At 46.8% G+C, this 19,440-nt stretch overlaps 1 protein-coding gene across 3 annotated transcripts in view; it reads right to left on the bottom strand.

The window, feature by feature from the left end:
* Positions 1 to 19,440, bottom strand: part of MDN1 (midasin AAA ATPase 1) — a 2,688,524-nt gene that overhangs the window by 1,252,865 nt on the left and 1,416,219 nt on the right. For all 3 annotated transcript variants that reach the window (XM_069606482.1, XM_069606484.1, XM_069606483.1), the window contains exon 48: positions 14,287 to 14,489. In XM_069606482.1, the coding sequence (XP_069462583.1) occupies positions 14,287 to 14,489 (203 nt within the window). The remainder of the gene's footprint in view (positions 1 to 14,286; positions 14,490 to 19,440) is intronic.

The raw sequence follows: 19,440 nt of genomic DNA, 5'->3' as shown, positions 1-19,440 counted from the left end.
ACGATTGGCTGAAAAAATAGGCCAAAATTCTTAGAAAAATCGCAAAACACAGTAAAAGCTTGAGAGCTATAGCACGAGGACTCCCAACAATTGAACGTGCGGTCAAAATATGAAGATGGCTGCCAGAGGAGGGGCTTAGGTAGAGGGCAGTCATTGGCTGCGGGCAGTATGACCCAGAGACCAGTGATTGGTTGTTAGGATAAAGACCGTTCAGAAGTGAAAAAAACTGATTTTTTTCTTTACCGAGGATTCCGAGCCAAACGACGGGGAATATTCATGAGCATGTGAATCCATGCCAGACCCTATGCTGGAGAAAGGCAAGGAAAACCCGATATGATTCAGAAGTCAGGAACTGAAGGACAGAGATCCCAGGTGGCCCACAGTAGAGAAAGAATGTTTCTCTGTTGTATGGGCCCTAAAGAAGCTGAGGCAGACCTCTATGGGACCCACTTCACTGTGCAAACTGACCATACGCCCTTAAAGTGGCTCATGAACATGAAGGGAGAGAATCCTAAGTTGCTCAGGTGGTCCATAAGCATGCAAAGGGTTTGACTTCACCATTGAGCACAGGCCAGGTGTCCAACATAGCAATGCTGATGGGTTGTCCAGAATGTTTAACCAACCTACCAAGAAGATCATCCTTGAGTGGATTAGTTCCCCCTGTCCTTGGGTCTGGGAGGGGCGAGTGTTACGAAAGATTTCCATTTATGGGTAATTTTCCCTCTAGTTGTGTACCCCCCAGCCCACACCATTTTGCTGTTGTCTGACCCTTCTAGTCTGACTTTTGCCAGTGGAACCCAGCCTTCTGCTGTACTCCGCTGGGCTTTTGCTCATTTTGTTATTGCGAAACTGACCTGCCATACGATTGTCAGTTCTAGGACACTTTGTTTCCCTTAGTCTTTCACTATTTTGCTATTCTTTAGTAACTTTTTATTAGTGCACTAAGTACCTTACAGTACAGTGTGCCTGGGTCCCTTTCATTTTTAAGGCCCTAGACACACTAAGGATGTTTGGTGAATGTACAAGTGTGGCCTGGACAGAGCTGGTGGCAGCTGTTACTTTTATGTATTTTTGATATATACACCCGACATGTGGTGTCGCTTACTTGACCCACGCAGCAAACCTAATATTGCACCTTCCATCCCTACAAGAAACAAAAAGGACATTACTAGGGGCAAACTGCTTCCTCTCATCTTGCTTATACTCAATAACTATGCCTTTGCACATGATGACCCGAAGGTCTTAGTGGACACCTTTAAACACACTTTGCTTAAAGCCATTAACCCCATAGCACCTCTCAAATCTAGGAAACCTAAACAGCGCGCCCACCTAAACTCGTGCTTCACTCCACATCTCAGAATACTTCGCAAAGAAAAACGTAATGCTGAGGCACTCTGGAAAAGTTGCCCATGTGAGGCTAATAAAGACAACCTCTTCATAGTATCACTTATCTACAAGGAAGCAATTGTAAAAGCAAAAAAAGAGACCTACAAGCAGCGTATCTCACAAGCACAATTTAACACGAAGGAGCTATTCAAAATTCTTAAAGAATTAGAATCCCCCTCCTCATCTATGATACATGCAGTAAGGACAGCACGCGGTGCGACAACATTCAAAAAGCTCTCCTTACGAAAATATCTACCTTACAGACTAAAATCAATGCTAAGCAAAACTGTTTACAAACATCTCCCAAACTAACTTCTCGACTAGTAAAATTAAAACACCCACATTCACTCACACATCATTTAGCTTTGCTCCTCTAACCATCCCTGAGATAGAAAGCATCATTAGTAAACTGAAACCGTCTAATTTTCAGGGTGATTCCTGCCATGCCCCTATCATTAAGGAATCTGCGCATGAACTTGCCCCGTTCATCACCGCCTTCATCAACTCCTCATTTCACTCGGCATTGTCCCCGACCACCTCAAGGATGCATGGGTCATCCCGTTGCTAAAAAACCTACTCTGGACTCTAGGATACCTACCAATTATAGGCCTATCACTACGGTCCCATTCTTACTGAAAATCTTGGATAGGGCAGCGTATGACAATGCATTATTTACAGTAAAAGCATTCCTGATGGTCGTATCTGCTTAGATTCACATGATGTACATAGTCCGACATTCAGTGGTCACTGCAGAGCATTGCATTTTGTTTTTCGTAGTTGAAAAGGGGACGTCGACATAGGCGTGTCTGTAACACTATCCCTATAGTGACGTGTAGTGTACCCACAATCCCTCACGCGTCGAGGTCCCTCTATTTTTTCTGCCCTGAGGGAGCCTTCTAGACGGGAGTGAGTACAGAAAAGAGAGATAAAAGGATGTCTATGTTCCTTCCATCTGAGCGGGGAGGAAGGGTGGGCGCAAGTGAATCTAAGCAGATATAACCATCAGAAATGCTTTTACGGTAAGTAATGCATTGTCTTCTGATGTTTGTTAATCTGCTTAGAATCACATGCTGTGCATAGACTAGCGAGCAGTACCCAGAATTGGAGGTGGGTTGTGAGAAGAAACAGTAGAGAAAAGATGTCTGAATACTTCTTGTCCCACCTGGGAATCAGATCTAGAGTGGGCATCTAGACAGTAATGTTTTGTAAAGGTGTGTACAGAACTCCAGTTTGCCGCTTTGCAAATGGACTAGAGAGGGACATTTGCAATAAATGCTATGGAAGCTCCAGTGCCTCGAGTAAAGTGTGCTCTTGGCTTGAAGGGTAGTTCTCTCTTAGCAAGAGTGTAACAGAGTGATGCATTGGACAATCCATCTAGAAATAGTGGATTTTTAAACTGCATCTCCTTCTCTTCCTGCTGCCACCGAGACAAAGAACTGATTAGTCTTTCTCAGTGGTCTAGTTCTTTCCATATAAAACATGACAGCTCTGCGCACATCAAGTGTATGCAGGCTTTTTTCTCCCAAACGTGAAGGGTTTTGAAAGAACGTTGGTAGTTCTATAGACTGGTTGACACGGAATTTAGAAATGAATTTTGGTGCAAACCTAGGATGTGTGCGTAGAACTACCTTATCCTTGTGAACTGTTACAAAGGGGTCTAGAATAGAGAGCGCTTATAGTTCACTCACTCTCCTAATGGAGGTGATCGCAATTAGGAAAGCAGTCTTAAGAGTGAGGTTCTTAAGTGTTGCCATGTGCATGCGTTCAAAGGGCGAGTCCATAAACCTGGTAAGTACCACATTTAGGTCCCATCCTGGAGCTGGGTTAGCTATAGGAGGGTGGATCCTTTTTACTCCCTCCATGAAGGCTTTAATAACTGGGACTTTCCACCATGACACTTTATGTTGAGAAGTGGTGTATGCGGAAAGTGCAGCTAGATGAACTTTAATAGAATTAAAGACCAATCTTGAGTCTAATAGGCGAGTCAGGTAAAGAACAATATGTGTGGGATAGCAGTCAACGGGGTTGATGCTCTTACCTCTACACCAGATGACAAATCTTTTCCACTTGCTGGAATAGTAGTAACGAGTGTTAGGTTTTCTTGCCTCCCTAAGAATGTCCATGCATCTTTGAGGGAGTTGTAAATGTCCACATTCTATGACCTCAGAAGCCAGGCTGCTAAATTCAAGGTCTGTGGGCATGGGTGTAGTTTCTTGCCCCTGTCCTGTGACAGCATGTTGTACGGGCAGGGTAGTTTCACCGGTGGAGACAGAGATCTCCATCAGGTGAGCGAACCATGGTTGCCCGGTCCACATAGGGGCCATTAGTATCATGGTGACTGGTTCCTGGTGCATCTTGTGCACTATCTTGTTGAGAAGGGGAGTTGGGGGGAGGGTGATGGGGGGGCGTAAACAAATTTCCCTGACCATGTATTCCAGAGACCGTTCTCCTTGGAGCGGTTCTGGGGGTACCTGGAGGCGTAATCGTGGCATTGGGAGTTCTCTAGGGTTGCGAACAGATCTATTTCTGGGAAGCCCCATTGTGTGAAAACGTCGAAGATGATGTCTTCTTGTAACCGCCATTCGTACACTGAGGGCAGAGGGAAGTCTCTGCTGAGTTCGTCTGCTAGCAGATCGAGTTCCCCTGGTACATGTTGTGACAACAGGAACATGTGTTTGAGAGCCCACTTCCAGATGTTCTGGGACGGCTTGGACAGTCCTGGAGAGTGAGTGCCCCCTTGCCTGTTCAGGTAGTACATGGCTGTGGTGCTGTCTGTGAGGACCATCATTGTCTTCCCTTGCAGGTGTGCCTGGAAAGCCTTAAGTGCCTTGAAGACCGCTAGTAGTTCCAGCAAGTTTATGTGTTTGGACGCTACACTGGGAGTCCAAACTCCATGTGCAGTCTGATGAGATAGGTGAGCCCCCCCATCCTGTGAGGGATGCGTCTGTGGTTAGAGTGGCTTCCACTGCGGGGTGGCGAATGGTTTCCCTATCAGAAGGTTTTCCTTCAACCACCACTGTAGCAAGAGACCAAGGCCTGCAAGACCACCACTATATCGTCCCATTGTCCACTGGCCTGACACCACTGGCCGTTGAGCCACTCGAGCATTGGGCGCATGCGCAGGCGCGGGTGAGGTGCCAAATATATACACGACGCCATCATTCCTAGCAAACGCATTGCTTTGCGTACCGTCACCTCTCGACCGGCCACATATTGAGGGATCTGAAACAGCATATTTTGGATTCTCTCATTGGAGGGGAAGACGAGGCCATCCTTTGTTCGAATTAGAGCCCCTAGGAATTGTTTGATCTGGCTGGGGTCTAGGCTGGACTTCTTCTCGTTGATGGAGAAGACCAGTTGGAACAAAAGGTCTACAGTCTTTTGGGTATTTGAGAAGCATGTCTCTTAAGAATCCCCTGTTATGAGCCAATCGTCGAGGTAAGGGTATACTGGGATGGACAACCTGCGCAGGTGAGCCGCTGCCACTACTTTCGTGAATATCCTCGGCGCTGACGCTATGCCGAAGGGTAGTACTCTGAACTGGTAGTGTTTGCCATCTATCATGAATCTGAGGTATTTTCTGTGCGCTGGCAACATTAAAATATGAAAGTATGCATCTTTCATGTCCAGTGTTGTCATGTAATCTCCCTGTGAAAGCAGGGGGATTACTTCCTGTAAGGTCACCATGCAAAATATTTGAGGTTCGACAAATGTGTTCGCTGGGCGCAGATCTAATAGAGGGCGCATGGTTAAGTCCTTTTTGGGTACAAGGAAGTACACTGAATAAATACCTTCCGTTACCTGTGACAACCTCTATTGCTCCTTTTTCTAGTAGCAGTTCCACTTCCTGAAGAAGGATGGCGAGGTGCTCCGGTGATAAGCGTCTTCCCCTTGGGGGTCTGTACGTGGGGGACCGACTGAATTCTATGCAGTAACTGCGGGCTATAGTTGACAATACCCAGCGGTCTGTTATTCCCTCCCAAGCTGGTAGGAAAGATGTTAACCGGCCCCCGACCCGCGATGCATGCAAGGGGACCCGAACTTTCGGGTCATTTGGTGTTGGTAGCCAGGGAACCTCTGGGAGTGGGGCCCCGACCTCTACCCTTGCCGTGCCGTTGTCCTCTCTGAGTGTATTGGCCACTGGTTCCCCGAGTAGCGGACCAGTTGCCTGCAGTGTACTGCTGTTGTTGCGGTTGTTGCTGTTGACGTTGGCCTCGAAAAAAGCGTTTGGTGCCGAATCCTCGCTTATTGGGAGGCCTTAAGATCTGGTCTAGAATCTTTAGGGTATCAAAATCCTTCTTAGCGGTCTCCCGTGCATCGTCCATCGCTTTCCCAAAGGGGTTGGAATCCTCAATTGGTTTGTTTATGAATGACACCTGGGTCTCTGGCTTAAAACCCGAGTTCCGGAGCCAGACATGAAGCTTTAGAAGTATACCCTGGACTAAAGAACGGCCAGCCGTTTCTGCAGCATCTAGTGTGTTTTTGATGATGCTCTGGTTAACCAGAGTTCCTTCCATTACAGTGGTTAACAAGCAAGTTCGTAAGGGCTCAGGGACTTCCTCTAGGTCTTGGCGTAACTTTCCCCATTGTGCATCAGCATAACTTGCCAGTAAGTTATTATTATTGGCAATTCTGGTGGAAAAAGCTGCTGAGGCTGTAATTCTCTTACCCAGGGCGTAGAGCTTCTTTCCTTCCTTGTCTGGGGGTGCTTCGCTAGTTGATAGCAGAACCCCTGCCCCTTTCCTTGTGGTAGTTACTACCAATGAGTCTGGTATTGAGTGACCCTTAATGTATAATGGGTCCGATGGTGAGGGAATAAACAGCTTTTCAATTCTTGGGTTGACCCCTCTAACCAACGCAGGTGTAGATAGCAATGGGGTGATTTGTCGCTTAACTGAGGCGAGGAGGGGAATAGTCTGGCTGGTAGGACGTTTCTCCTTAATGATCTTTTCTACAAAATCAATTTCTGCAGTAATCTCCCCAATCTCAATTTCAAAATGCGCTGCTGCTTTCCGTAGTAGCGCGTTCAAAGTGGGTTGGTCATCTATAGGTGACGGGTTTCTAACTGGTGTGGTTTGAGGAGAGGAAAGGTTTAGGACGTCAGGGTGTGTTGACGCTGCTGGAGACTGCCAGGGCTGTGAGCCACCTTCATCTGGGTCTTCTTCAAAGCCCTCCCACCCCTGTCTGGGTTCTCCTCAAAACCTTATTCTTCTAGGTTTTGTGGGTCTCCACTATTCAAGAACTCCTCATCCTCTTGGAAGTGAGACTCTTCTTCAAGGAGGTCATAAACATTACCATCCTCTTGAAGGAGGTTAAGTAGTCTTGGGTATTTGGCCTTGGGGTCCTCCTGAGGTACCTCTCTTGGCCTCTTGGGTGTTGTATGCTCAGGAGTGGACATAACTCTATCCATACATAATTGGAGTCTCTCTAGAGTCCATTGTGGTAACCCAGAACAGTCTGGAGGCGAAAAGGGAAGCTCTTCCACTTGTAGCCATCTAGATCTAGCCCATAATGTCGAGGATAAACTGCCTTCGCCTTCTGAGAATCCTTCTCGTAGGCTAGTGCCTTGCTTCGACGGCAGGGGCTGTCCTTGCCTTCCCTCCGGCAGTCTTGGAGTTTCCCTGGCCTTGTGAGCAGTGTCCGGCGTGTCCTTCGCCGTCCGTCTGTGGCTATCAGTGGAGACTATACGCGCAAGGCTCTCGACAAATTGTCTGTCAAGGGCTCATCTGGCGTCGCGTTTGCCGGTGTCGCGTCCTTCTCGCCAATGGGCGCTCTCTGACGGGGCACGTCGTCTGGCGTTTTGGTGGTAGCACCCTTATCTGTGGGTGGCCCAGTCGCTAGTCGCGTCTTCGGTAGCGGGGAGGGCTTGTGACTCATACGGTCAGTGGAAGTCGCCGGTAGACCCGGCGTCTCTGTTGGCGCTAGGGCTTTCTTCGTCGAAGAAGTGCCATGGGTTGTGGGCTTATGTTTATGTTTCTTGTGTGCGTCAGTGTCGCCGGAGTGTTCGTCCCCATAAGTAGGGGGTGAGCCAGACTTGTCAGGCAGGGGACAGATGCTGAGGAGCGGGAACGCTCCCTAGAGAGGTCTACAACCTCTGAAATGGAGGTAGGGTTATCACTGTCCTTGTCACACTCGGCAGCGGCGGGTGAGGAATCAGCTCTAGCCATAGCGTAGGCTGCCCACCTCTTGACCCTGCGGTCCTTCAAAGTCTTTGGGCGAAGAAGTTTACAGGCCGCACAGCCGTCCTCGTTGTGGTCGAGGGGTAAGCAACGGTTACACCGCTTGTGCTTGTCCTTCCAAGTAAATTTTCCCTTGCAGTGTGGGCAAAATCTAAAGGGAGTCCTTTCCATAGCTGAGGATACAGTTAGAAGTGATAACGACCTCGAAGGAAAGGGGGGTGAAAGAGAAAGGCATTCTTAAAAAGCAAGAGAAATGACTCACGACCCCCAATCTCCCTACTATGTAGGCCGGCGAGGCCAGGCCACGTGTCCGGCAGCGCCGGTGGATCGCCACTGTCGAAATCACCGCTGTCGAAGTTCTTAACCGGCGGTGAACAGCTTCGCCATCAAAGGAGGGATCTGGTGTAATATAATCTTTAAAGAATAACGACCAAGTGTCAAATAAATGTTTTGCAATTTCTCTCCAACGAGCTCCGCATTGAGGCTACCAATATCTGGGCGGAAAAAAACAATCTGAGGGACCTCGACGCGTGAGGGATTATGGGTACACTGCACGTCACTATAGGGATAGTGTTACAGACACGCCTGTGTAGACGTCCCCTTTTCGACTACGAAAAACAAAATGCAATACTCCGCAGTGACCACTGGATGTCGGACTATGCACAGCATGAGATTCTAAGCAGATTAACAAACATCAGAAATACAGATTCAGCAGCATCTAGAAATCAACAATTTACTCGGCAAAAGAATCTGGTTTTTGACCTAAGCACGGGATGGAAACTGCCCTATTAGATCTCAAAATTCAAATTCAGGACCTAAAATACAATGGCAAAATGGCCTTATTATTACTCCTCGACTTATCGGCAGCTTTTGATTTGTTCTGAAATCAGCTGCCCACTTCTCTGAGAAAGCCACCAAATGGATCAGTTCCTTCCTGGACAACAGACATGAGGGTATTCTCACCTACTGCATCGGCAGAGCCTGCAACGGTGCCTTGTGGGGTGCCTCAAGGTTCCTGCGTCTCACCAACGCTCTATAATGTATTCACTAAACCTCTGTTCGATGTACTTGATTATCTGGGTTTCACCTACACCAACTACGCTGACGATACTCATTCCCATCACAGGTGATTACATAGTGGACTCAAAAGCCTTGAACGATATCTATCAAGTCATTCAAGCCTGGATGGCCCAGCATGAGCTCGGTCTTAATGATGACAAGACAGAGCTCCTCATCCTGGTCTCCCAACATCGATTGAACAGACTTGACCCTTCATTCAAAACTTTCAACATCGACGGCAACATCATTAAAGTCTCCTCTGACACCAAAACATTAGAAATGTCCCTTGACTCCACGCTATCTCTCAATAGACAAACTAATTCTGTTGTCTCTGCCTCCGCTTATACATGTAAGCTTATTACAGCATGCCGCCCCTTCCTTAACACACAGAACTGCATTACTCTGGCTAGGACATTGGTTATGTCCAAACTAGACTACTGCAATGCCTTGTATTTAGGGACCAACCAACGCAACCTAAATAAACTCCAGGTTACCTAAAATAACGCCATCTGAGCTGCCCTCAAAATCGCCAGATCCACACATCTCCGAAACAAGGAGAATTCTACACTTTCTCTCAGTAACGCAAAGAATATCTTTGAAATCTCTTACCCTCACACACAAATGTTTGAACAATCAGGCCCCCCTCCACCCCCATCTACCTAGCCTCCCGTTTCTCTCAATACTCACCTACCCGGCTTCTCAGATCAGCCCAAGCACACTGCTTGTCTATCCCTAGAGACAAACTGCAGAAAGCAGGCGGTGCAAGCTTCCCAATCCTTGCCGCCAAACTATGGAACTCTATTCCATTAACCATCAAATCCGAAAACTCTCCGTCCTTATTCAAACAAAAAAAACAACTTTGGTTATCCACTGCACAAGACTAAACTCCTTCACCACTTCCACCTCAGTTCGCTATCTGTCCAGTGTCTGCAAGCAAATTCAATTATATATGCTAACTGTAGGTAATGCCGCATATTACATTACATATTGTAATTATGCTACTGTATATATAGTGCTCACCTTGATTTTGTTAGGTTTCTATATTGTATATCAAGCACACTATGTTTTGTGCATCCAGTGCCTCTCCTTGTTATCATGTTTTCACACTGTAACTGTTACTGTTTGTACAATTGATGTACCAATGTTTTGCGCCAAGATATGTGCTCGGATGCCCTTGGGCCTGGTGCACTATACAAACAAAACAAATACAAATAACTGTGCTCATTGTGGACTTTTGATCACCCTCACCCCTCCTGAGACCTAGTCTTGACCGCCACCAGTGCTACCGTGATTGGTCTGGCTTGTCCAGAAGGTTACCCTGTTCCAAGAAACTTGGCTGGCCTTCTGAACCTCTGCCCACCAGGTCAGAGTTCAGAAATCCATCTTAACCACTTCTGAGGTCCCAGATTCCATGGGGGCAGGGGCACAATCTCCTGTGCTTGGTCTAATTGGGGAAAGCCTGGGAGTTGCGGGTGCAGAGGTCACTTCTTGGTGCAGGATTTAGTTTTGTGGGGGTAGCTGCGCTTAGGAATCGGTTCCAGACACCTTCCAGATGTACACCCAAACAAAGAAAACAGTCATTTGCAGTGCAGATGGCATCAGGACACTTCCAGGATGCCAAAACAATAGATTGCAATGGGAGTCACCACAGAAAGGCGGCAACCAGATCTTCCAGCAACGAACAAAGGAGCAAGACCTGCACAGCATCCATTAATCAAGAATGCTGAAAGTGCAGCAGCAGGTGTCTTGTACAAGTTGAAGAACCTCCAAGTTGTAAGGATGCACTCGGAAAGGCGACGGCTGCAGCAAGTTATTTTAGGAGAGACCAGGTCAGTCCACTGGTTGGTTTGGCACACTTCCAATGGCTCATAAGGTACTGATCCTGAAGCAGTGGTAAATACCGGTCATTCCCACTGGTCCACATATCGGAGCACCGGCAAGGGTAGGACTTCAGGCAGAGGAGCCGGGCTTCACCAGTACTTATTGGAGTTAGTACTGGTCAGTTGAAGATGTTGTCAACTTTGTAGAGGATGTAGTTCCGACAGTGATGTCAGGAGTGGTTGCAGGATTCCTTTCATCCAAGATTTCAGCAGAAAGCTTGCCCAAGTCACCACTGGTAAGAATCCATACCCTTCAAACTGGCAGTGGCTATCCAATTATAGCCACTGGTCACCACATCGGCCCAGGAACAGACAATAGGGCACCTGGATATGTACTGGGATCAATGCGTCTACATTGGAACAGTATCAAAGCATACAGAATACCCAGAGGCATGAGGATCCCATTAAAATCAACACTGTGTAAAGAGAATCCGGTGTGAAAAAATGGAGATTGATTCTTAATAAAATGTCCTCTTGATCTAATATTAATAACAGAAGAATTAGCGAATTCATTGGAGAAATTGATAATGAGATTAAAGGTATTATTAATACATGATTCAGTTAGTCAAGAAGTTCTGAAATATACTTTAGAAATGATCAATACTAAGTTGGATTTGTAAAGTTGGAATTGTAAATGGCAAATTTTGGAGGGATAGCCTACCTGGCAAGAATACTACCACCAATATATTGGTTTCAAAGAATATAGAAAAAATATTGGAAAACAACACGAAGACATAGGGACCCTACTGAAGAATGTACTTTGTCAGAAAGTATAGACTCAGAAGATCTCAGAAAAGAAACATACTTTGAAGGAGCAGGGAAGAATAGTAAACAAGTTACTTTTCTTTAAGGAGAGAAGAACCTGAAGAGGGAAGAAGAAAGAATCCACAGAAAGGTGGCTACTTTCCCAAGATCATTTAGTTATCAATTTTTAGAGTTATAAAACCAGACACATTTTGAAAAACAAAACTACAAAAAAAGAGTGAACATTCATGCCACAGTATTCAAGCACATTATTAAAAGAGGAAATGGACTTTTTAAAACTCATTAGGAAGATGAAGTTGAAGGTTTGTTTAGACACAATTGACTAGGACATAATAGGAATTTCCTAGCAAAAAGCGTGAAAAAAACAGAAAGCTCAAAGAGCAGTACACGAGGACTCCCAACACTAGAAAGTGCAGCAAAAATCTGAAGATGGCTGCCAGAGGAGGGGCTTAGGGAGAGGGCAGTCGTTGGCTGGGGCAGTATGACCCAGAGCTCAGTGATTGGTTTAGAGGAGAAAAACAGTTTATAAGTGAAAGTAAAAAGTTTTTTCTTTTACAGAGGATTCCCAGCCTAACGCCAGGAAATATTCATGAGCATGTGAATCCATGCCAGACCCCATGCTGGATGAAGACTACAATTCTAGATGTGGATTGATCATTGTTAAGAAGGATTTCTGAACTCTGTCCAGGAGGGGCAGAGGTTCAGAAGGCCAACCTAGTTTCTTGTAACAGGGTAACCTCTGGACAAGCCAGACCAATCAGGGTAGCTATGGCAGGCGGTCAAGACTAAGTCTCAGGAGGGGTGAGGGTGACTGAAGGACCTCAATGAGCACACAGAGCAAGGACACTTACAAATTACTTCAGACAGGTGTTATATTAAAACTACGGACACAGTTATTGCAAAGCCTTTGTAACAGACCATAGCAAATAATCACAGTACTACTAAGTAAACCAATCCATCACACTCAGTACAATAGATATACAAGACCAGGAGGGTCTAAAGGGTTACTGCACAAAGTATGTCGACAACCTAGATGGGAAGGAAACCGGTAGTGCAGTTTAGACCCAGCTCAACATCAGTTATTCACCTAAGAGGCAGTCCAAGCCCTAAGAAGAGAGGAGCCATGTGCTCAACAGTACATGTAGTGCAAGCACACGCGGTTGTTCTAATGGGCAAAACAGGGTCTCTTCAGGGGTCTATAGCAGCTCTGGAAAGTGGCTAAGTCGATGAAGAATAGGTTTCCACTATTCAAGAAGGACCTCCACCTCAAGGCAGAGGCAGTTCGAGAGTTCGAGATAGAGTCGCTATTTCGCAATAGCAGTGGACAGGAGAGGGCCCCCCAGGGGCCACTCGTGTGTAAAGTTGGGCTCTGGCGCTAAGGGCCACCAGTTGGGATAAAGATTACTCACAGGTACCTGAGGCAAGGTGACCCAAACTTCGGCAGGTTAGTCCAATTCGGTTGCAGGTTCGAAGGCGGCAAAAAGGACGGCTCTGCACCTTTCAGTTCCTGAGTTCCAGCGAGGATTCCCAAACGGGACAGTTGCGATTTCTCCGCTCTGGGTGGATGAATAAACCCAGTTTCACTGCAGCAGGCTCCAGGGGCAAGAGGCTCACAGATGCAGCGGTCTTGCAAAGCATGTTGCCGCAGCAGGGCAACACAGTAACCGCGGATACTCAGTCCGGGCGCACTCGTCTCACTTCAGACGTTGGAATGCCAGGTGTACGAAACTCTGTGTGAGGGTGCCGTGGACACAGAGCTAGCAGTACACCAAGTTTCGATGACCTCCTCGAAACGACGGCGGAGACAGAGCAAAGGTCCTGCGTAAGCTAGTCAGCCCACTGGTTGGCCCAAGGACACTTCCGAGAAAGCTTACTTGCAGGTTTTGGTAAAGGTGCCGAGAATAGTTGGTCCCACTAGTCCAATGGGTCAAAGTGTCTTCGCAGACCACCTAGGACGATCAGATGCAGAGGGATCCCACGGGACGACAGCGGGCTCAGTGTGCCAAACCTTCAAGCGGGTCACCAGCAGTTCCTTGACTCGGCTTCGTAGTTGCAGGATACTTGGATCATATCCCTTGTTAAGTAAGAACTCAGGAGATCGACATGGTAGTGGTGTTTACAGCCCCCTCTTATCCAAAGTTCCCTTCTCGCCAAAACAGAGAGGACCCAATGGGAGATCTGCTCACAAACACACACTCCATACATGGACCAATCACAGACCACGGTGGTCTCAGGCATTCAGGACACTCCAGACTCTCTGGCACCCATGATGTGCATTGGGACCAGACATCCCAGCCCACATCCTGGAGGCAAAGACGCAAGGCATGCAGAAGCCCGCAAAAGCATTGGGATTCGCGGGAAAATGCATGACCAAATAAGGACTGGCCCTCGTTGACTCGACCTGGGGAAGGTGAACGGGCAAGATGGCCAAAGGACAGGATAAAGAACCTCTTGGCATTGCCATTTGGGAGCCAGGCCACCTATTTGTGCCAAACACGGTTAACATGGCAGTAAAGGGTTAAAAAGAATGTGAAACGATAGCTGCCACCAGTCCGGTCCATGACACATCTGCATAGTTCATACAAAGTCCAGCGAGAGTATCTAGGGCCTTTGCAAATTACTATAGACCCAAGTGTGCTGTATGGTAGGATACATTGCACACTTGTTACATGTTGCACAAAAGTTGCAACATGAGGCAAGGACTAAGGGAAACAAAGTATCCCAGTACTGACTGTCTTAAGGGCATGTCAGTTTCCCCATAAAAAGTGAGTGAAAGCCCAGAGGAGTGCAGCTGAAGGCTGTGCTTCTCTGGTAAAGTCAGTCAATGGTGTCTAAACAGCAGCAAAAAATGTGGGGGTTGACACATGGAGGGAAAATTACATACACATATGAAATCTTTCCTAACAATCATCACACATAGGCTTTGAGAAAATGGATCTAACAATATTTAAAAGACTAAATATGCACAAACACCTGTCATTTCAGACATGTTATAAAACAAACACCTTCCAACCTACCTGCTACTTGTGAGATTCAGCATGTTAATGCAGTAGGTCAGCATCTGCCCATCCTGGAATACAGTGGCAAGAGCAGAGTCCTCAGCAGAAAGCAAAGCTGAAGGGAGGGCATCTGGCCACAGGCCCATTGCCAGGAAACATTTGCTGCTAGACTCTTCCGATGTCAATGTGGAAACTTGCTTCAAGACTATCTCTTCAACAATCTACAACAAAACACAAAACGGCACATCAAGTTCATTATGCACTTTGCAAAGAGGGGCAGCTGAATTATCTTCAGAAACACTCATCTGGCGCCTTTACTACAGAAAGCTGGATTAACAGATTTACAAAACAACACACTTCAGAGTTGATCAAATATTTTTTGCGCCACAAAATCTGTTCATTATGGTCTATGAAATCATACAATCTATATTTGCATTCAATCGCCTGTCTCCCAAGGTTAAAGGGGCAATAAAGCGAGGGGTGCCATAGCGCACAGGGCAATGCGCGGATAGCAGAGGATAGCACAGGGGAAACATGCTGGTCTTGGAAGCAAGACCACACAGAGTAACAGAGGTTCGAATACCAGATCTGCGCTTAGAAAACCGAACTCAAGTACATTATAAGGCACGTTCTAACAAATTAAATAATGTGCCAGGGGGGTGAAGCAAATACCTCCACAGGGAACAGAGAGGCTTTGTGAGGAATGGGATGCAACAGCTGTAAAACCATGAGGCAAAAAACCCAGGTGGTTGGAGCTTCCCTTTGCCTGCAGCTACGCTTTGGAAAAATCTCCCCCTCACTGTCTGCGCTGAACCATCCTATCCACTGTCTGCGAAAAAACGTAAGACTTACCTGTACAAGTAACCTATATTGTACCCTCAATGTATACACCTTCTTCAAACAATTTCCATGTCTTCTATTGCTACCTGATGCCTTCTGTTCACGCCTAGCTGCCCTTGGGCTTTGTGCGCTGCTACAAATGTAAAATAAAAAAAAATATATATATTTTTAATTTTGGTATTGAGTTTCTTGAAAAAGACAATGCACTTTTGACATAGCACATTTTTCAAAACAGTTCACTGTAAGTCCAACTATAAAAGGTGGCTGAAAGGGCTTTTCAAAGTCCTTAGTGAAATTTGCCTTGGCAACATGTCCAGTATTCAGCCAAGACGAGCAGATTTTTATTTCTAAATGATTAATTGACCCTAAAACTTCTGGGTCAGTGTTAGGAGGATCTTTTTGAATGCCACTGCTGTAGGGTTAATCAATACCAACTGTAGTACGAGTGCGCTCTGAAGCCCTTGGGCTTATAGTAAGTTAGAAGTAATAAATAATAATAGTGACCTCCTACAGTCGTTCCAATAGCCTGCAGAGCTGTCACTTCAAATCAGGCCCAACTCTCACTGGTGAGTGTGACTGAGCAGCAAGCCTTTCCGCTTAGAAGTGGAGACTGGTGCAAAGTGCATATATCACAAACCCACACACACACGGCTTGGTATGAATTAGTAAGTATGGCGGTTTTTTTCTCCATGGCCACCAGAGTCCATACCTCACCCACCACTGAGCTATTTTCGGGCGGCCAGGAAATTTCCAAGAGGCGGCTAGCGTCAGTTTGACGCCATCATAAGCTGCGCGATCACCTTTTCTTTCTGATCTAGTGGATGGCCACCCTCCTCATCTGAATCGCCCAATACGATCACATTGGAGTCCAAAGAGAGTGAATACCACTTGAGGTCCCTTATACAAGAGAGAATTTCCTTCCAGAATATCTATCAGAATTTACAATACCACCACATAGATGCCCTAACATGCCTTTTTCTCCAGCAAGTGGCAGGATAAATGCCATTAATTTCGTGCAGGCTACTCGATGACATGTACCATCAACACACAACCTTATAGCCGCACTCCTTATCTCGGCGTACCGAGACGCCGTGCGAGTCCTTTCCCAGATGTGAGCCAAGGACGTATCCTGAATTTTGATCCCCAAATCCGCCTCCCACAAGTAAGCTGTCAGCACCATCAATCAGGTCTAGCAGTCTGTAGTGCTGTTACTGGAGAGTCCCTGAACAAGTGTCAATTCAAACCCTCTAGGCTCTCTCTTGTCCCATCGCTTCTGACTTTGCTACTTGTGTTCCAGTGGCAAAGCTGGACGTACCTAAATCTTTCCCTTGCGTCTAGGGTACATTTGGCCTTACAGGCCTCATAGGTCAGAGGTAACAAACCTGCGTATAAATGTCCCGATCTGAGCCTCCCTGAAGTCTCCCAGGACACGATGACCGGTCCAGTACTCCCGGGTCGGATTCTGGATTTTTCAACACGAGGGTTTGGGGGCCCAGCCAGAGGGATCTTTAACATCCGTCTTCCCATATTCCAGTAATCTAAAGAAGCTTTAGTGGCGCTTAACAGTTTGCCCTTGTCCACACAAGCCCTAGGCGTCACAAATGGTACACTGTGTTAGGGGACAGGAGTAACCCCCTGTTCCAGCTCCACCATTTTTTTTCCCTTTCCCCCTCCAATCAAACATCGAGTGAAGCTGGGCCGCTATTGAATATCTTGTGAGAGAGGGAACTCCCAAGCCCACCTGCCAAGGGGACCGCATAAGCATCTTCCTGCTCAATCAGGGCCTCTCTTAGCACCCCCCCTCCCAATTAAAGGTCAGCATTTTCCCCTACAATCGAGTGACAGGCTTCAAAGGAATTTTTATGGGGCGGGTGTGAAACGCATACAATAGCTTGGGAATAAGGGCCAGCTGGACAGCTGCTATCCTCCCTAACCACGGAATGTGTTGATGTTGCCACCTTTTAAGAGATCTTCCTCACATTCTTTAAAAAGGGCCCGGGAAGTTTGCTTTATATAATGGCTCAACAGTTAGTGTTACGTAGATCCGCCCTCCCCCACCCCAAATATCTTAGCTTGTCTGAGACCCAGGTTTAAGCAGAGGGAAGGGAGTATAGTGTGCAGAGATTCCTCCATCCCAGATTTTCATCCCAACCATGTTCTCAGAGAATCCCGACTAGGTGCTAAACCTCTCAATCACCGCTATAGGTCGAGGGATGGACCACTTGGGGTTGTTTAGGTAGAGTCCAATCTTATGTTGTCCGCTCCCCGTAGTGAAGCCCAAGATAAGGTGATCCTCCTTTATTAGTTGGGCCAGGGGCTCCATTGCCAAAAGCAATAATAGTGGAGACAAGGGGTAGTCCTACCTGGTCCCTTTGCTTGAAATTGATTGTGCCCGTATGTTAGGGAGCATTTCACTTACTGTTAATTTACCTCTATATTTGTGGACCCTTAAACTGTTTTCTTTGGTTTCAGCCTCCTGTCCGTTGCAGTGAGTGATTATTACCTGCAGATTCATTCTTTGGATCTCCTACTTAGGAGACCTATTCTTGAAAACTATTCAGGACAGATCGAACTACTGATCTCTGTCCCCCACAGTCACTAGACTAATTACAATTTAAATTCTTTATCAGTAAGGGTACAATCATTTGTTTATATGTTCAGCCTCCTGTCCTGATTTTTGCCAGTTGAGCACAGGCTTCAGCTGTGCTCCACTGGGCTTTCACTCATTATGGGGAAACTGACATGTCCTTCAGAATGTCAGTACTGAGAAAGTTTGTTTCTCTTAGTCTTATAACTTTGTTGCCACTTTTGGCAACTGTATTTCATTGCGCAAAGTACACTACAGTACTGTACAATGGGGTCTTTGCGTTATCGGTACCAAGTCATCCACAAAGGATTTTTTGTTAACTGGACAAAGTGCTTAGGTGTGGAAAGGTGGCAGCAGAAACCTTTTCATGTATTTTTACAGAGCCATATCACGTTTGACGCATTTGGCTCATTACTGTGGCTAGTGTCCGCCATGGCCGTGCCAGGTCTTTTGTCTTTTCCTTTGGCCATTTTGTCCATTGGCCTTGCTCCTGATCTTTATGACCCGGGGAGTCCTTATTTGGGCATGCATTCACCCACAAAAGCTGCTGCTTTTCGCAGGTTAATGCATGTCATGTGTGAATGTACACAGGAAGTGGGCTGGCACTGTCTGGTCCCAATCCACACTGCTGGTGCCAGGATGTCTGGGGTGCACAAGGGCATGAGCGCCACAGTGGTCCCTGATTGGACCACTGCTGGCATGCATGAGTAGGGCAGATCTCCTCTTTGGTCAGCTGAGTACAAGCACTCACTGGACCTGTGGATTTGAGGGGTTCTGAATGCAGACCCGCATATCAGCAACAGGTCTGAATCGACTTGTGCACAGAGCCAAGTATCCAGAAGAGCCGAGAACAACCAAGGACTATCCGGAACCGTGCAGAAGAAAGTTGGCAGCCTGAGCCCGCTGTTGTCCCGCTAGAGCCCTGCTTAGCGCTCAATCTCCAAAGACCTTTAAGGGTGTTTCAACCCCTTTGAGTGGTGGGACCAATCACTCTGGACGTCTACTTGTTGCCCTGAAAAAGAGGCGTTCACAGAAGAGTCCCTGGGTCCTCCAGTGTACTGACTAGCTTGAACCTTGGCATCTGCGAAGGAGTGTAGCCTTTATGAAGTTTTAACTCACACATTGGGGAAATTCTAGCTTGCACTGCAAAGCAGCTTCTTGCCAAATTTAATCATCCCAGCTGCTTTGGGCCTTAAGAGAGAAGTGTGTGTCAGACCTGCAAGACTTTGGTGCCCTTGCGTCAATGTGCGAAAGTGACAGTCGCTGCTGGCGACTTTCCCGCCTTTTTTCAAGTGTCCTGAGACCAGCTGCATCAGTACTTTCTTTGTCCTGCAATCGGACGAGATATACAGCTCCTGTTGTAAACCGGACCTGCATCTGCACTAGGCGACCCTCTTCAGACCTGCCAAGTTTGGACTCTGAGTGCTAAGGGCGGTGAGTAATCAAACCACTTACTGGTGCCCCATAGTTCATCCATTGCATTTTTACACACAAAGGATCCCTTGTGGTCCTTGCCTTGGGTGGCCTCCTCTTCCTGAAGTCCTCAGAACGTTGGGAATAGCTTTATTCTCTGCAGCAGATCCTCCCCTGACTCTCGGAACCTGTTTTCTACATTTTAGATTCCTGGCTCTAACTTTTCCACCCATTTGAATATTGTACTTTGTGTCCTTACGCACGACCAAGCACTTTTACGTGCACATCCTCTTTGTAGGGCTGGACTTATAAATTTAGGGTTATCCATCTCT

This window comes from Ambystoma mexicanum, chromosome 4p, assembly GCF_040938575.1.
Source record: "Ambystoma mexicanum isolate Mex_15411 chromosome 4p, UKY_AmexF1_1, whole genome shotgun sequence".
NCBI lineage: Eukaryota > Metazoa > Chordata > Amphibia > Caudata > Ambystomatidae > Ambystoma > Ambystoma mexicanum.
This window is presented reverse-complemented; position numbering and strand designations above follow the sequence as displayed.